Below are 18,347 nucleotides of genomic sequence, written 5' to 3'. Positions count from 1 at the left end.
ACACACTTCAGACACAAACAAAGGTAAAAGTAGACTAAGAAACAAAATAAATTAAAAACAGAGAAGCAAAAAGAAGCTTAAAATACATATTTCAAAATAACAAATGCTGACTTAACTCTTTTGGCCGGGTTGTACCATAACATTCAAAGCCTATTCAACTTTTAGAGCCCCTAATCAGACAACCTAGGAGACGTAGGGGTGTTGCATAAGAGCTACTGTGAAATATACTGTGCTGTAAGACCATGCAAAGCTTAATAAACAAACGGCAAGATTTCAAAGTCACTTCTTTTCAGTGAGCTGGTGAAATGACGCCAACACAGGAAAGATATGATCCCTGTTTAGTTGGCCTGTCAGGAGCGTAGCTGCTGCATTTCGAAATCAGTTGCAGCTGTGAATTGGCTTTACGGTTGATACCACAATACAGCAGGGAACAATAGTCCAGTTTAGAGGAAATAAAAGCGTGAATAACTTTTTCAAGGTTAACAAAAGACAGAATTCATTCCTCAGCTAGATAAAGCAGGACTGGACACTCTGTTAGTCTACCGAAAAGAGAACAATGATTTTCTGGCACGGTGCAATCGCTGACGTATTTCCAAAGTTTTTGAGTTTACAAAGCTCAGGTTCCCAAATGTGTCCCCAATTTATTGTTATTTACATCTAACAGATATTTGGTGATATTTGATGCTGCAAACAGTAAGTTAAAATGAGTGTATCATCTGTGTAAAACTGGAGCAATTGTTGTGCTTCCTAATGACAAATGTGTTGGCTCTCACACCCTTGAAACTTTTGACAGATCACGAGTGACACCGTCACGGAAAGAACTTCCATCACTATTGCTAATAACCTGAACTACTCAAATCTGAAAGACTTGAGCATAACAAATCACCTGTAATGTTATTCTAATACAAAGTAGAGTTAAGACCGAGCAGTCTTGCATCAACAGTGGGCATTTTCAGGATGAATCATCTTACCTGTCTGAGACTCTGCCTGCACACGTTCAGTGGATTTATCAATCTGCATGGACAGAATAGAAAAGCACATTGATACATGCTGGCCAGAATGCTCCTATTATTCATTATTAATCAGCAAAACTGGAAACACATCTCACCTTATTATTATCATTTAAAGGTCGGTTGATAGACACATAGTGTCTGATTTTTCTGTGAATGACAAAAGCTAATTATTACACCAGAAAAAAAGGGATCCAATCATTACTGATCCAGTATAATCATTGGGTTGCAGAAAAGGTCATTTACATTTGGCAAGACTGAATGAGCCATGCCTCAACATACTGTCACTCACCCTCCCTGTCCAATTACAGGTGTGATCTTCACATTTTGCTGAATGCTGTCTCCATTCTTCTTTTTGGCATAATAAATCCCCTGCCACTCCTGGAACATACCAAGACAGAACCGAGAGAGAGAGATTAAACATACAGACATGTAAAGTACAGACAAAGGAACCTTTCATCATAACAACTTACAACATATAATAATTATAATCATTTGAAAATGTCCTAAAAGTGGGTGTGGACTGGATGCAGCACGGCGATGTTTGTGGTGCATGTTAGGTGGTGAAGTGGGGTCAGTCAGAGTATTTCAGAGAGCAGCAAGTTGCTTTAATGGGTAGGGGGAGCGCTCCTGGAGTCCGGCGCGCTTGTTTCATGTCCCCCCACCAACAGACTGCTGTGGCAGCTTAAAAAGGCCGTTCCTGCTGTTAGCCTGTCTGGGCCTGACCTTCGCTCTCTGTGTAGTAAGATTACAGCACAGCCATCAACCGCTCTTCTTATGCACTTGAAACAGGGCTGCTGGATGGCCAGTGGTGCTCACTCACAGCACACATGGATGCACGTGTACACACACATGCACAGACACAAAGGCAGGAGTAGATATCTGCAGTAGTTACAGAAGTGATCTGATTGTGAAGCAATAGTCTACATGTCAAGACTATCTGTGCACAAGTATCAACAATCACAAGAAAGTGATCATTTTTTTCCCGATGAGATTAAGATCCTGATTAAGTAAACCTCATGGAAATTGTGTTTGGCCTGAAATGTATAGTGGAGATGATTTAATGAATGCACATTACCTTTCCTTTCCGTATGCAGGAATTTATTGTTTCAAGGAGATCAGGCTTATTCTTCTCACTTTTAGGCACTTCCATTATTTCCTTCCCTATGAGCTCGCCTTGTTGGTAGCCCATAATGGACTCGTAGGCAGGGTTCACGTACTGCGAATGAGAGGTAACACAAGTGTTAACGCTTGATTTGAGATGACTGTTTATAAAATCCATCAATAATTTCAGACACAGTTAAGATGATGACATATGAACCTTGTCTACTTAAACAATTCAGAGAAGCTGACACATTTGTTGCCTATTTCAAGGAGCTCAAAAACATATATTGCATGTAAAAACATAACAAGATACATAACAGAACATAACAAGGCAACAGTGCTTGACAAAAGGAGCCATTCAGGAAGACAGAGACCGCAACTGAGATCTGGGATCACAAGACATGAACAGGCAGTAAAACAGCAAAGAAGGAGGGAGGGAGGAAGAAAGAAAGAAAGAAAGAAAGAAAGAAAGAAAGGAGTGGGAAGACAGAGTAAGAGAGTGATTACCTGTTCATCACAATAAAGCAACTAGAAGTATTAAAGTTTATTAGAAACCCACCTGAATTACTTGATCTTCAGAAGTGATCTCTATGGCCTCTTGGCTTTGTTCTAGAGCTGTGAAAATAGCATTTCCAGCCCTTGTACAGATAGAGAGACAACAGTATCAGAATCGTTGTTAACATACGCAACAAGCCATGACCACAATCTACATTTATACTTTTTAAAGAAAGAGTTAAAAAGTATTAAAATTGGCATAACAAAGTAGAATTGTTAAAAGCTCTCAACAGGGTACTACTATATGCAACTAATTTAAAATGTAACTACAACACTGTACAGTACAAAGTACACGACTCACCTCAGTTTGAACTGCGCCCGCACCTCTCCATGCTCCAACTGTAGCAGCTCATTATAGCAGGCCATCATATTGGCATTCTCCACGTATCTCTGAGGGTTAGAGAGCAACACGGATCAATCAAAGACAACTAAAATCTCATTTTCATATCAATGTACCCATTACAGGATATATTTTAATGCTGCTGATGCCATGACTAACAATGATTCAGGTACAGGGAACTTAATGCACATGTCTCCTGAGCAAACAAAAAGGTTTTACAATCTGTATTCCTGTCCTACGGTGAGTGTTGACAGTAGGGATATAAAAAAATATCGAAAGAATAATACAGACAGCAGAAGACACACACACACACACTTACCCTATTAAAGCCGGCATTGATCAAGGGCATCACAGAGGCTTCTTCTCTGTCTGGCCTTAAAAAGAGAACACATGTTTGATACCAAAGATTGATATGACAATTGCTTGTTTAAAGAACCTACAGAGCTCCGCTGAGTCAGGCATTTAAATTCTGACAATACTCCAAATAATTAGACAGTGAGGGAAAAGGACAACAAGGAGCAGAAAGGGAAAGGGGGGGGGGGTCAGCGAGTTGTACGTACCTTTTCACAACGGCGACTATCACAGTGTTTTCTGAAGAGTTGACCGCTCTAATTGACCTGAATGTAAACAGAGGGAGCCTTTTAGCCAGTGAGCAGGCTGGTGGAAAAGCCCATGGCATCAAATCAATGTATTTTTCAGTTTTTCACGCTCCGATTCTCCCAGGCAGGCAGAGCCCAGTGGTGGAGCTCTGTGAGCAGACCTAGGCCTCTGAAAGAATGCAGTGTACAGGGCCACTCATCCGCCTGTGGTTTCCCCCAGCCAGCGGTCATAAAGGCCCTTTAGTTCCCCATCGGAGCCTGTGCGTGTACACTGAACATATGGATGGGCCAAAATGAATGGGGTTAACATACACACTGGGCAGGGCAAATGAATGTTTGTAAATGTGTTTTTGGTTTGGGCAGAGGCTAAAGATAGAGGGTGGTATGGGCAGGCACCGCTCATTTCTCATCGACATGACTCCAACTAGGTAGCATGCGATGGAAGCTGATGGGCCTAAAGTGAACTGGCCATTTACCCCAGAACAGATTCATAACTGCATGTGTCACCAAATGTACTGTAATTCATGAGGGCTATAATTGTACCTATCAGGATCATCTGGTCTGGATTATGTCATTGGCCTTGGAGTCACTAACAGAATTCAAATTCAACTATGTCCACTACATTAGTGAATCCCAACCAGGGGCACTTCTTCTGTTGCCAGAATGGTACGGAGAAAGACGGCGGAGTAGCTTGACTAATTTGAATATAATAGTAATTACAATTTGATTTAAAAACCAAAAAAAGCTCTTTGAGGTTGACAAAGACGTTGAATTGTGAAGTGCCATGCACCCCAACTGTATAGCTCTTGAAGGACTTGTCCTTGCTCATTATATCACACTATCAAAAACGGATCACAAAATACATGGAAATGTCATGTCATTAGTTCTGTTTTTTTTTTTGTTTTTTTTTTATGTTCACTGTTAATGTAACTTTTGTTACTAGTTTCAACACAAAACCTTAATATCAATACAAATTTGATCACAAAATAATCCACATATTGAGTCAGTCAGTTGTAACACCTGAACCAGGGCTGAACGATTAATCGTTTTCAATCAAAATCGTGATTTGAAAGACTGTAATTTGCTAATTGTGAAGAATGTGCATTATTTAGTTGGTTCAACATGTTTTATTCCTCTTTTTATTATTATTATATTTACCGTTTTTTTGATAATATAAATGCTGGAATAATGTTACATATCACAGATTGTTAACAGAAATGTCCTATTTTCAGTGGATTATTCTTTTATAATGTATTCCTTTATTTAAAATGATCGTAGAAGATGCAATGTGAAGATGCTGCTATTGAACTGAGGCATATCAGAAATTTCAGTTTACAGAAAAGTACTGAGATTTTTTTTTTTTTATTGTAATTGTGATAAATGTTCTGTGTTTGACTGTTCAATGTCCCATGCTTGAACACTTATTGCTGGCAAATTATATCCATGTTCTCATCCGTGCATAAGAATATAGAGCAGTTGTGATGGTGTCAGGTTATTATGCTCCATGACATGTTTTATCGGTTACACAGTGAATGTTGAACTTTAGCTAAACTTAAAAAAAAAGAAAGAAAAAAGCCAAAAAGCCACTGCACTGCATCATTGTAGAAACACAACATATAAATACAAATATAATATAATACATACAAATAGTTACAAATACATTGATTAGGAGATTAGTGGCCTACCGGCATAGTGCTTCAGCATCAAAGTGTCTGGAATGTCTGTGGTCAATGATGACGAGGTCATGATGCTTCTCCAAAAAGCATTCAAGAGCCGACTCGGGTGTTCGTGCCATGCTGCACCTGAAGTTGCCCTTCTCACATGCCCAGCAGAAGCCATTACTCTGACTGTCCTCTTTGGCAAAAACTAAAAGTACCTGCAAAAAGAGAGATGACTAAGCACACATATCCAACTGTATTTTTAAGTGACCTCTTGAATTGTCATACTACTACTACCCAAAATATATCACTTATGGAAAAGTACAGTTAAAGAGGGCTTTGTAAAGATATATAATACACAGGCACAGCAAATATTCAAAGGCAATGGTGTCAAAATGAAGAAAAACACTGAAGAGAAAATCTTACATGTAAACAGGTTTAAATGTGTGTTTATTATACATGTATTCATGATTCAACGATTAATCATTTAGTTGATAAAATGTCAGAACATCACAATTTCCTAGAGCACAAAGTGACATCTTTTTCAATTTTATTTAATTTTACACTGACACAAAAACAGAGAAAACCGGCAAATCACCGCGAAAATAGAACCAACTTAGTTTTGATGATTTTGATTTGTTAAACAACTAAATAACAATAAAATACTGTCAATTGTGAAGTATTGTGTACATCTAACTTGTACATGATGGGAGAAATGCTACATTCATGCACATATGGTCCGTTTGGTTTGTCACAAGTATAGAGAGACTACATTATTTGAAATGACATGGACACATTATAAAACGGCTACAGGGCTAATGGATCTGTAGCTGATTTAGAAATTACTAGATTAGAAAAACTGCCATAACTAATCACAGACGATCTGCCTCCACCCTGCGCTATAGAATTATTTCAGTAAGAAACAAGAGAAGAGAGAGCTACAGTAAAATGTGGTTTTGATGCTTCAGTGTATCAACAGCTCTGAGATGTCAAGTCATCATTGGTGCATTCATGCTCATTTGGGCCTGTCGTCCTAATCAGCCTGCAGTGTGGGCTTGACTGTGACCTCAGGCCTCTAGCGGACAGGACCTGATTGATCAGGCTCAACTCGTACTCGGGTGCGTCACAGATTTTATTGTTCACTGTCGTGATCTATGACACAATTAGTCGAGGTGGCCTTGACTGGCTGCGGCCCCTCCCGCCCGCTCTGCCAAGCCTGTGGCAGAAAGGGCTGCTGCTACCGTCGTCATTGAGAGCGCACGCTTTCTCTCTGCCAGCATACTTTCATATAACCCCTCGCTTGCGTAAATACTGGACCAGAGATTTAGGCCCGCCTCCAAGAGCAATGCTGCACTAAGAGCAGATTCATGAGTCACTCTCTCAAACAGACGTCATCTCCAACTGTTGGCAGAGAGCAGGATGAACGTAAAGAAGGGAAAGTTTGTTCTGCAGTTTTGAGTTTGCATCACACCTGTAAAATTGAGTTAGGGGACAAAGACCTGACTTTGTTGGGAAAACTAGAGCAACTGTCCTCCACACAATGATGGGACAGAGGATTGGTTGTTTTGACAGTTGTCCTTTTTAATTTATTCTAATGATCAGTGTGCCTTTATCCAAGTACGCAGCTTCAGGCCTGAAGCAGAGAGAGCCCTTACGCCTCTTAGGGGTGTTGCTAATGCAAACCATATTCCACATATGAACGTTTTCCCTACAAGCGGCAATAAGTGTCCGGGGTCATAAATACATCACCACTGAGTCCTGCAGCTATGTTCGGTACGCACAGGGAATTAGATCAGAATTCCACATTGGGATGTTGGTAGAAAAGTCAACATTCCCGCAGAGGTGGAGGAACGGGTAATATAGGCTGAGATAAGGTCTCTTCAGATGCCTGTGCTCAGACTAGACAGATAGGCCTCGCTCAATAATAACACACCCAGTCGCAAGAGATTGGAGAAAAAAAAAAATCTCAACAGTACATTCAAGCATACATTTTTTTTTTGTGAGGACACACGGTTTATGCTCCAAAGAAACCAATGGAAAAGGCAGAGAAGGTTGCAGAGAGACAAAGACAGAAAGAGGGGAAAAACTAGTTTGAAGGGGGTTGTGAGCATTTTTGGCAGGGATTGCTCTGTCTAGAAAACATCATTGTTGAAAGCCTGGCCAAATCCTGTGAGCCACGTGAAAAGAGGAGGAGTAGAGAGGAGGGCATGACAGGATCAGCTGTGAGTGACAAAAACAGGAAGGGGATATCTCTCTACCTCGTTTTCCTACTGTGGTCACACTAGAGTGCATCAGACAATAAAGCAGAGTCTGTGGCATTAAATATCAGGACGTCTGATGTATTGCTTCTTTCTACTCTAACTGAATTCACATCATCATTGTGTTGTATTAAATGCAGCTGTTTTATTTAAATATATATTGGTATTTTACATGAAGGAGCTATACAATTGGGCTGCGACTAACAATTATTTTATGATTGATTGTTTTGTCTGTGACGTTTTCTTTTTTCTCAGAGCCCAAAGTGACGTGTCTGTCTTGTTTTGTCCCACCAACAGTCCAAAACCCAAAGGGTTCAGTCAACTAATATCTGATAAAGAAAAGCAGCAAATCCTCACATTTGGGCAGCTGGAACCAGCAGATGTTTGGCATTTTTGTTCACCCTTGAAACCAAATGTACACTTTCAAAATACATAAAAAATTCCTAAAAAGCTGACTCCATGTTTTCACACAACAAGCAGCAATGCATGCCAAAGGAACAAGCACAGTACCAAACTGTATAATGACCCATTGAACGTCAGAGAATGTCCTATTCGCAGTGACGAAACTGGTCCATGGATCCTCTGTGCAGTTCTTCCATAACGTGCATTGTTCATTATGGTATGTACTTGGTCATAAATGTGTGGCCTTGTTGCCCTGACAACCCTAGGCTGCATCGCACACAATACTTCCATTAACAGTTTTTTTTCTTCCTCTTCTTTGAATGTTTGCATGGGGACTTTTGATCTTTGAGAAATTCAAGATTAGTTCTGACTGCAAAAAAAATGTAGGTGACGTTTAAATTATTATTTTTTTTAATCCCAGAAAAAAAATGCTCCAACTTTTATACAGTCACACAAAGTTTTGCTCCACAGCTCAGCTATGAGCCCCTAAATGATATGAACATAAACATTTCACTGGAGCACTTCTGTTGTTCGATGAAAAGCCTTAATGGATTCAAGCACATAAGCATTAATCATTCAGATGTTTGGCATTGTTTTACGATACCTGAAGTGGGTCTTTAAATAACTTCATTGGTCCAAATTGCACCTCTGTTAATGTGGTCTGAAAGATAACAAGAAAAATACAAGGATTAGAAAAAGAAATCATTTCAGAAATGTGATATTTTCTTAGTTATTTCATGTTTTCTTGACATTGGCTTTTCTTCATCACTGTTTAAGGTCCCACAGACCCTACTGATATTTGTGTAATATACTGACCTTATTTAAAACCCAATATGCAGAAAAGTATGTATAAAGTGGTAACCCTGCTGTTTGCAACGAAATGAGCTCTAATGACAATATACAGAAATAATCATGAAGCAATGTTAAATCACCAAATAAGTAAATATTGTTTTATATGGGTTATTTATGAACACAATCTAATCATTCACAGACAAAGAAATGTGTTATGTTTTTTATTTTATACATTTTGAGGCACTTTTCATTCCATTTCACTCTAGTCCACAACATTTCAGAGGGACATTTTGGACTGTTTACTCCACTACATTTATCTGACCGCTTTAGTTCCTAGTTATTTCACAAATTAAGATTGTATTTATAAAAACGTGATCATTTAAAATGTTGATTTAGATTAAACTACCCAAAATAAAATAAACACTATTACATAATAAAATGAATGCAATGATATACACTAGTATACCACTCAAAAGGACACATTTTCTGCATCAGAGAAGTACTTTTACCTTTGCACTTTCACTTCAGTGACATCGTCGATGCAGAACTTTTATATAATTGTATATGTTAGTATTTATATATTACAATAATATTACAATAATATTGCTACTTGAGTACATTATCTAAATACTTCTTACATCACTGGTTTTAAGACTCAGTTATAGCCATACATTTATCAGATTGGGGCTTTTGCATAATACATAATATAATCTATACATAACACCATCAAATGGGCCTTTCTACAGTGCTTTTACTTTAGATTCTTTCAGTACATTTTCAGTGAGATTTTCAATGCAACATTTTTTTTTTTTTTTTTTTAACACTGTTGTATTATAATTGTTCTCCTGACTTCAAATTCAACTATACAGTGGAGTTGTGGAAAGAAGAAATAAAAAGACAGATTTTTTACACTTTCATGACACTTTCCCTACATGAGCTTACTCTTTTCTGTCTGCAAATAATTTAGCTTCCTTCCTGCTAAATGGAACACAGCTCAGGGGTTAGTAACCATAGCAACCAAGCCCCTTGCGGACCGCCATCCCTCTAGAATTCCTCTTCTCCGTAAACAATCTACACATGTGAGGAGGAATACAGAGAGGAATTTTAGAGCGGGCAGCAGTAAATCACTTCTTGCTAAATTATAAGCCTTTTTGAAACAACAAAGGGGGGAGAAAAAAGCTGATTAGCCCTTGGTTGTAGCCAAATTGACGTCATCATGACACTAGGCCGTTTGTTGTAGCTGTCCTCAAACAAGGAGTATGGCATCAGGATGGCTACAAGCTGATGCTCTGTGATCATCTGATCTTTCACAGACACAAGGACCTGGTCGCATGATAGGCTCATGTGCACTGGAGAGACAGTACGCATGTGTTAGTGTGTGGTTATATAATAGGGACTAACATATGGAAATGCCACATGCTTTTCCAAGAGGGTTTGACCAAACAAGTCCCAGTTTTCCTGTCTGTCAGATATGATTTCAATGACTGTGATCACGTGTGTCAGAACAAATAACTCAGTCCTTAGCTTTATTCAGTTTGATTAGAGATCCAAATCATCCTTTCATTTTACTGTGGAGGTGAAACAAAACTCTATAGACTACTGCTGGGTGAATGTCATCAATAGTGGCCGCACAAAAAAATATACCACACATGGAAATCATGTTTCCACTGCGATGCTGTTTTTTGGTGAGCTAGCTGAGGTGGGGGTCTTGATGTATGGAGTTAGGCCACAGAGCCTCCAGCTAGCTGAGGGCTAGCGGTACGCAGCGGTCTGTCTCCATGCAGGGAGACTTCCCTCACTAACTGACACTGACACATCTAATGCAACTGCAGCTGAGGTTGTGTAACTAGAATAGCCTGACACTCACACACACACAGCTGAACCAGTCTGCCAGCCTCTTCGGGCAACATACTCCTCTTGTACAGTACACACACGCAGCTGAGGTTGTGTAACTAGAATAGCCTGACACACACACACAGTCTGCCAGCCTCTTCGGGCAACATACTCCTTTTGTACAGTACACACACAGAGCAATGAATCACCCAGCCAAGCATTTGCATCCCGCAAACATCATGCTGGCACTCAACCAGAAGCAAACAAAGTAGGGGAAGTGAGTCTCTCTCTCTCTCTCTCTCTCTCTCTCTCTCTCTCTCTCTCTCTCTCTCTCTCTCTCTCTATCTCTCTCTCTCTCTCTCTCTCTCTCTCTCTCTCTCTCTCTCTCTCTCTCTCTCTCTCTCTCTCTCTCTCTCTCTCTCTCTCTCTCTCTCTCTCTCTCTCTCTCTCTCAATGCATTCTGGGTTTTGTAGTTGGTCTAGCTGTGTAGGGTATAAACCAACATCACTGTTAATTGACTTCCAGTCGAATCATCCTCATATCGTGAGGATTTGGTTTTATCACAATTAATTAATTAATTAAATCATTAATTAACAATTAATGATTCAGAGCAACATGTAATGTTTTGCAATGTAAAAGGTACAACAACTTTTCAAAACTACAGAGGTGAGAAAGGAGAGCGAAAATATCATTGATGTTAATGCTGCTTGACTTTTTGTTCCTTTCCTTAATAGCTGGATAAAGTAGGACGTAAATTGGAGTTCTATTTTTGTGTTATTTAAAATTGTCTGTTTGATTTATCTTGTTTGACTGTGATTTAGATGTGGTAATGACTGGGGGTAAGACTTGATACGCCTATTGGGCTTCTACCTATCCTTTTTGGAACGAATTGAGAAATGTTGTTTAGTTTTAGTTTTGTTATACATTTTCTTTTTTTCCCCGTTTTTATATATATATATATATATATATATATATATATATATATATATATATATATATATATATATATATATTTTTTTTTTTTTTTTCTTTTAATCGTTTGAAATAAAGATTTAATTCATTCATAAAGATTACAGTCAAACAACAACATAGTGAATTACTGAGGTTTTTTATAACTGTGCAGCACAGTTTATTGATTTTTTTCCTGAGTGCTTTTGTATACATTTGACATATCATGATGAACATTAACATTCATAAAAGGGAGGATTTACTGCAGGACTGTTGTGTTAGACTGCATTCGTTTTACCAAACTGTAACCGCAAACTGGCAACTGAGTGTATATGTGTAGTTTGTAATAGTTAGTCATTAGTTTGTGGAGTAATAAAAAGTAATAAAACCTCTTTCTAACGCAGACAATAATGCTGCATTCATGTGGTGTTGGAATAATCGGAAAAACGAGTTCCTGACTGGGAAAATTCACATGAACGCCCTCAAGTCAGAACAACAACTTGGCAAGTTGGCGAAAGTTTTGGTACACGACTTGCCGAGTTGACGTTATATTACGCAGAAAATTAGGAACTGTCCGCGTAGGGTGGCCAAGATTAGTTAGAAAAGTTATTTATTAGCATGATCCCTGATAACATGTCAGGTAAAGCAATATTTTTGTGATTTTAGGGAATGTTCAGGTGCAGCAAGAAATCTGGAAAAGAATCACTAATATAAAAGCTTCAAACTGGAAATCCGAGCAATAAAAAACACATCTTCTTTGTAGCGTCCATGTTGTTTCCACATTACGATTTAAAGCTGATGAACACACAGAAGAACGACCTCCCAACTCGGGACATGGAACCATCCCAGGAGTGAATGCACCATAATGCACAATAACTGAGACTTGACAAATGTAAACCTATCCTTAAGGGCCCGTATCATCAGTATTTACTTTGCTTAAGTGGTGTACACAGTATTACCAAACAAATTTGAAGTGAATCTAGTTTAGGGTGCAACGATCAAACCTTTCCCTCCTAAATCCAACACTTCAACAATACAGGGTACTGAATCGATGCCAGCACCCAAACTTGAAATATGTGTGCCAATCTGTGAAGATCTCATTAAATCATTTTTATGTAAAGGATGCTGTGATACTAAACACTGAGTCAATGTCCCACAGTGATCAAATAAACTGACAGACACCTTGAATTTCATAATCATATTGACAAAGAAACTTTACATATGAGGTGGATCGGTCACATTGCCAAGACGTGATTTGTTTAATAAGGTCAGGATTTGTGCTGATACCAACCCGGCGAACAACTAAATCCCTAAACCTAATTACAACAAGCCAATTGCCACACAGTGAACCTGGAGACTTTGGGCCCTCTTAAGGGTCTGGGGGCCCTGGGGCAAGCTCCCGCTTTGCCTGGTTGGTAATCCAGTCTTGCAAGTCACTTAAACGTTGGAATTCTAAATCAAAAGCTTGTGCATGATTTCATAAAACAATCTCAAAAGTCATTCTCTCGCTGGGAGGTGACAGTTTCCAGGCTGACGGTTTTCAAACAGTCTGATGTCATGAGATCTCACATGGTTCCTCCTGGTTCAGGCCAGTCTGACCACATCAGAGCTGCTGGGTGTCTACAGTCATCTCCAGCAGGATTCAGGACAGTCTGTGCTCTCCTGCTACTCTCACTGAATACACCTAATGTATTTACATAGTAGAGTTGCATCTGACCCTATATCCTGCTCCTAGTGTATCCGGCCCTATAGATCTCCTCCTCCTTCTGCTCTCCTCCAGCCCAACAGCTTTTCTGTCACACACACACACACACACACACACACACACACACACACACACACACACACACACACACACAGTGGCTTTCCACTAAAGTGAAAAACAGGAAATTGGATGACATTGTTCGGTGTGGCGACGTCAGCAGTGAAAGATAGAAAGAGTAAACAGCTTCCTCCACCCAAGAGCTGGGACCAGGATGCAGGGAGTCTTGGGATGCCTGCCCTTTCTCATGCATGGCTGTTCACTAACAATCTCCAGATCCCTCACTTTGAAACCGCTCTCTCCCGCTAACATGTTCTCTCGCCAACTCCCACTTCTCCTTCAGTTTGTCCCTCCTTAAAACTTCTCCACATGCGGTTAAGTAGAGTACTATATGCAGAGCTGATGACACTACAGCGACATTAGACGAGATCAGCATTTCTTCCTTAGAAGAAGTCAAAGTGTTACCGTGTGTGTGTGTGTACGTGTATATGTGTTCCTGTCTAAAATGTGAATCAAATGGAGATGAATAAATGTTCTTCATTAGGTCTCATTAGAGGGGAGCAGCCCCAGACACAGGTGTGGACGCACACTATGTACCAGACAGACAGACACACTAAACCTCACACACACTGAGCTACGTGATGGGCTAAATGGCACTGAGTGTCACATCAGTCTCACCACACGCTGAGCCACTCAGATAGTAGTGCTAGCTGTCCATGCTGTGTGGGTTACATCAAAGAGAATAATTCACTTTCATGTGTAGCCACTTTTGCTGCTCATAGATCTGTGCTGAAGTCGTCGATAACAATGGGGTTTCAAACCAGCAACCAATCAATGACCAGCCTGGCAAACACTTCACCAAATTCAGTAAGATCAATTTCAGCTAACTTTATATTTAGACCACATATTTCGGATTACTTTTTGAAAGCAAAATGACAACAAATGCAAGAATCATATATAATATGCTCTACCGCTGTCCAATTAAAACCATCTCCAAATTTGGTGATCCTGATTTTTGTGATAAATAAGTGTTCCTTTATTGGTTGAGAAAAAAAAACAAAAAAAAAAAAACAAAAAAAAAACACTAGATTATTGGAAACATGCCACACAATTTTTATGTAAATGTGTATGTATGTTACAACATATATGACTTCTATAAGTTGACAAAATGGTGATACCTGCTACAAATTTAAAAATAAACTACAAAATTGAGTTTTTTTGTTTTTGTTTAGGATGAACTAATCAGATGTACCATTATTTTATAATCTTCAAACTCCCTTTGGTTCTCAGCTCAGTGTGAAGCAAATGATGATAAAGTGGCAAAGTGATGATTATGTGCTAGAATTCAGAGCTGAATGTGTTGGTATTTTTTAAGTAATCTCTCAGCAGGGATTTCACATGACTTCTTACTTTTCAAAATAATCAAAAGATCAAGAAATAATCAATTTCTTAGAGCCAGCAATGGAATTGATTTAATCCGCCTGTATAAATGAATACATTAAAGCATTACTTCAGTAAGCAGCTGCTTTAGGAACCGCACACATCGTCAGTGATTAAGCCCAGATAGCAGAAGTCAAAACACTAATACAACTTCCCACGTTAGTAGCACTTCCTCTCCTTCAATGTCTTCCCTTTATGTTCCTGCACAATGCTTTCCATTGCTCTCAGAAAACATGCATTCATCTACATGCAGGGACTCACACACAAAAACACTCAGTTACCTGAAGTTTGTTATGTACATGTTCGGTCTCTTTTGAGTTAGGCTTTTTTAAATGTAATTATGCATCTGCACATCAGGGAACAAAAGAATATTATTATTTTGTTCCCTGATGTGCAGCACATGCATCTGTGTCTTTCTGTAATGACTTAACAGCAGTGGAAATGCATAGATTACATTAAAAAAGCCTAAATTAAACATGTAATATGAATTTTCGATCATCCGGTATTTCTACCTGCTGGTGTCATTATTCTGCATTTCTTTAATACTGTAGACCAGAGATCTTCAACAGGGGGTCCAGGACCCCTAGGGGGTCCTCAGAGTCACTGGAGGGGGGCCTCCAAATTATTGTCAATTTTTGAAAGTTTTTTTTTCAAAAATTAAAATGTCTAAACATAATTCCCACATATTATTAGCAAATATAAATCTCCACTGACGATAAGCTTACTGGCCAATAGGTAGTATAGGTAGTCACTACGATAGCCATACAGTTCATCCTAAAGATTCACTGTGCCACATAAAAGAGGACTTATAAAATCATGCCAACAATTCATATTTTAATAGCTTAGTATTCTATGCACTAAAAAAAAGGTATGTGTTAAGGCTTTAGGCCACCCTACACATTATTGTAGCCCTAGTTAAATATGCAACTTCATTTAATACAATATATTTAATAGGGGGTCCCTGCACACCGTCTCTCTCTCAGTTAAGAGGTCCTTGGCTTAAAAAATGTTGAAGACCCCTGCTGTAGACAAAGAGCGGTAAAACAAAAACAAAAAAAACAAAAAAACACCATCCCCCACCAAATAAAAATTCATCTAACGTGTTTAAGTAATTGCAGTTCAACCTTATAGAAAAATAACTGCAACCATGTGTATTCTGCCTCTGTCCACATGCTTTATCCATGGTGACCAAGCCCACAGTAAGCCAGGCAGAAGACTTTAGTTGAGTCACTGGCATGGCTGAGGGAAACTAGGCCACTGTGGATCGGTTTGTCCCAGAACATCCTTGTCTTCTCTGTATTTCTCTGCCTGCCTGCCTTTTAGAATGCACTACAGAGGAAAGACCCAACCTCCTGGAACAGAAATTACAATATCCTGTGAAGAACATACTCTAAAAGAAATATTAATTTGATATTTTTAATGTGCAAAACTAGATTCAACTAAATGTTCTTTTTTTAAATTTTTCTAATATCTCCCAGCGTTTTTTTCTTGTTATTCAATGTGTGTCAGATTCAATGTCATGAGATGAACACCCTTTCCCTTTCTACAACAATTGTTCGACTGTGTGCACGACAGGACAGAATAACTTGATGTAGGAAATTAGTATCAATTTTAAATGAACTCATCTACATTTTATCGGCTTTTACTCTCCTTTATGTTTGTAATCTTTCCGATTGGCACAACCTATGTATAAGAAAATAATTAACTTTTTATCGTTAATTGTTTTTAGTAGTCTGCTTACTTTGGAATGATTTGAGCTAGAGCTGCAACCAACGATTATTTACATTATTGATATTAATCCGTCTGTTTTCTGTTCGATAAATTGATTAATAATTTTGTCGAAAATAGTGAAAAGTAACCATGTTAACATACCTGAGTATACAACTTGTTTAAAACCAAAGTAAAGCAGAAAGAAATGCTGTTATCGATTGTCAAAACTGTTCAGCCTTACTACAGCTACATTTCATTTATCATTATTACTCTTTTCTTATCCCTTGTTCTATTAAACCGCATCTTTGCAGGTGTGTTATTGTGTTTCCCCAAATAATGTAAAATCAGCACTTTTTGTTTTTAACTATAGGCACTTATGTATGTTAACCTTTTTTCTTTTAAATCAGTTTGCAAAGTGCTTTATAAAAAAAAGACAGATTACATAAACCACTGCTGATGAGGACAAACCCCTGGGGCAAATTGACTAAAAAAGAAAAACATTAAATCTTGGGAAAGATCACAAAATATGACCACTTTTCAGGGCTGGGAGGTTCCTACTGGGCATTATGACAAAGAGCAGATCATGACAAAGATAAAAATCAGAGATTTTGCCCCAAATCCCAAATGGTAACACCGAGTTCCATGACCCCACTGAGGGCCCAGTACATGGGCCTCCAGTTACATCAGTCCACTAGAAAACAAGAAAGAAAAATAACACTACATATTTAGTTATTGCTTTTTCTATATACATATATTAATCTAAAGTCTACTACCTAAGCCTAAACAAAGACACAAACCAACAATCAGCAGCTTTTTGCCCGACTGCGACTTCATATCATTCAGTTTATCAAAAAGATTTGTAAGAAAAGAGACAGTACCGTTCATGTATACAGGCGGGCGCCATCTTGGGAAAGCAGTCACAACCAGTTGAACGATGAATGCCGTGCAACCAGTAACCAGTAACACAGCTCAAGGCGTTCGTTCTTCGACTGGTTGCGACTGCTTTCCCAAGATGGCGCCCGCATGTAAATCTGTCTGTACACTTACAAAGTTCTCAATGCTTCAGTTTACATGTAGGGACCCTCATTATGCTACCGTGAAAGTGTGGTGCCATTCTGAGCCTTGTTAGTGGTACAGAAATAGCAATTTCTTTTTACTTTCCTCGTGCCCCAACGGCTAGCGTTATAAGCTAATTAGCGGTTTGGGCTAAAACTGGTCACATTCGATTAGCATGAAAACATATCCCAGACAACGGTCGACTCGGTACACATATGTTATTAACCCCTAATTTCATTTTGCGCCGGATTTCTCCTTTAAGAAAAAGTCTTAAAGTGAATTGATTATATATTTTTCCATGTAAATGAGGATAATGATGCAAATGATCATTCCCTCCAATACTATGAATCATATCGCAATTGCAATAAAGTAAAAGTAATATTTAGCAATTAGATATTTTCCTCATATCATGCAGCCCTAATAGCTTTGTTAGGATTTCCAGAACTATTTACGTCTTTCAAAATTAATATTGCACAGAGGAAAGTGACTGTGAGAAAGTGAACTTTATTCCTGGTGTGTAGTGTTAGCAGCTGCTGACTTAAGCTCTGGTATGTTAAGTAACGGAAAATCAACGCAAGTTAAGGATATATATGCTGGCTATACATGCTGCTGCCACTTATTGTAGATAGAACACAAACAGACTTAAAAATAACTACAAAATAATACACAATAAAGATAGAAACACAGCATGCTGAAGTGCTCTTAGTGAAGTATTATAAACTACTGATGCACACTTCTTCCACACGCTGTCCCAAATACAGCGATCTCTAATCAGTCACACATAAAAGTGCACACACATGCACACATACAGAACACATTGTTTTTCGTGCAGTGCTTCCAGAGTACGCCCTGACCTTTATTCTGTCTGCAGTGACATCTC

At 38.7% G+C, this 18,347-nt stretch overlaps 1 protein-coding gene across 1 annotated transcript in view; it reads right to left on the bottom strand.

The window, feature by feature from the left end:
- pde8a (phosphodiesterase 8A) overlaps positions 1 to 18,347 on the bottom strand; it is a 48,054-nt gene that overhangs the window by 18,219 nt on the left and 11,488 nt on the right. The window contains exons 2-11 of the mRNA XM_078244037.1: positions 8,531 to 8,587; positions 5,294 to 5,484; positions 3,570 to 3,626; positions 3,329 to 3,383; positions 2,971 to 3,059; positions 2,674 to 2,752; positions 2,089 to 2,229; positions 1,303 to 1,391; positions 1,109 to 1,160; positions 972 to 1,014 (exon numbers count right to left, since the gene is read on the bottom strand). Coding sequence (XP_078100163.1) covers positions 972 to 1,014; positions 1,109 to 1,160; positions 1,303 to 1,391; positions 2,089 to 2,229; positions 2,674 to 2,752; positions 2,971 to 3,059; positions 3,329 to 3,383; positions 3,570 to 3,626; positions 5,294 to 5,484; positions 8,531 to 8,587 — 853 coding nt within the window. The remainder of the gene's footprint in view (positions 1 to 971; positions 1,015 to 1,108; positions 1,161 to 1,302; positions 1,392 to 2,088; positions 2,230 to 2,673; positions 2,753 to 2,970; positions 3,060 to 3,328; positions 3,384 to 3,569; positions 3,627 to 5,293; positions 5,485 to 8,530; positions 8,588 to 18,347) is intronic.

This window comes from Sander vitreus, chromosome 1, assembly GCF_031162955.1.
Source record: "Sander vitreus isolate 19-12246 chromosome 1, sanVit1, whole genome shotgun sequence".
Taxonomy (NCBI): Eukaryota; Metazoa; Chordata; class Actinopteri; order Perciformes; family Percidae; genus Sander; species Sander vitreus.
The sequence above is the reverse complement of the archived record's forward strand: the minus strand, read 5'-3'. Positions and strand labels throughout refer to the sequence as shown.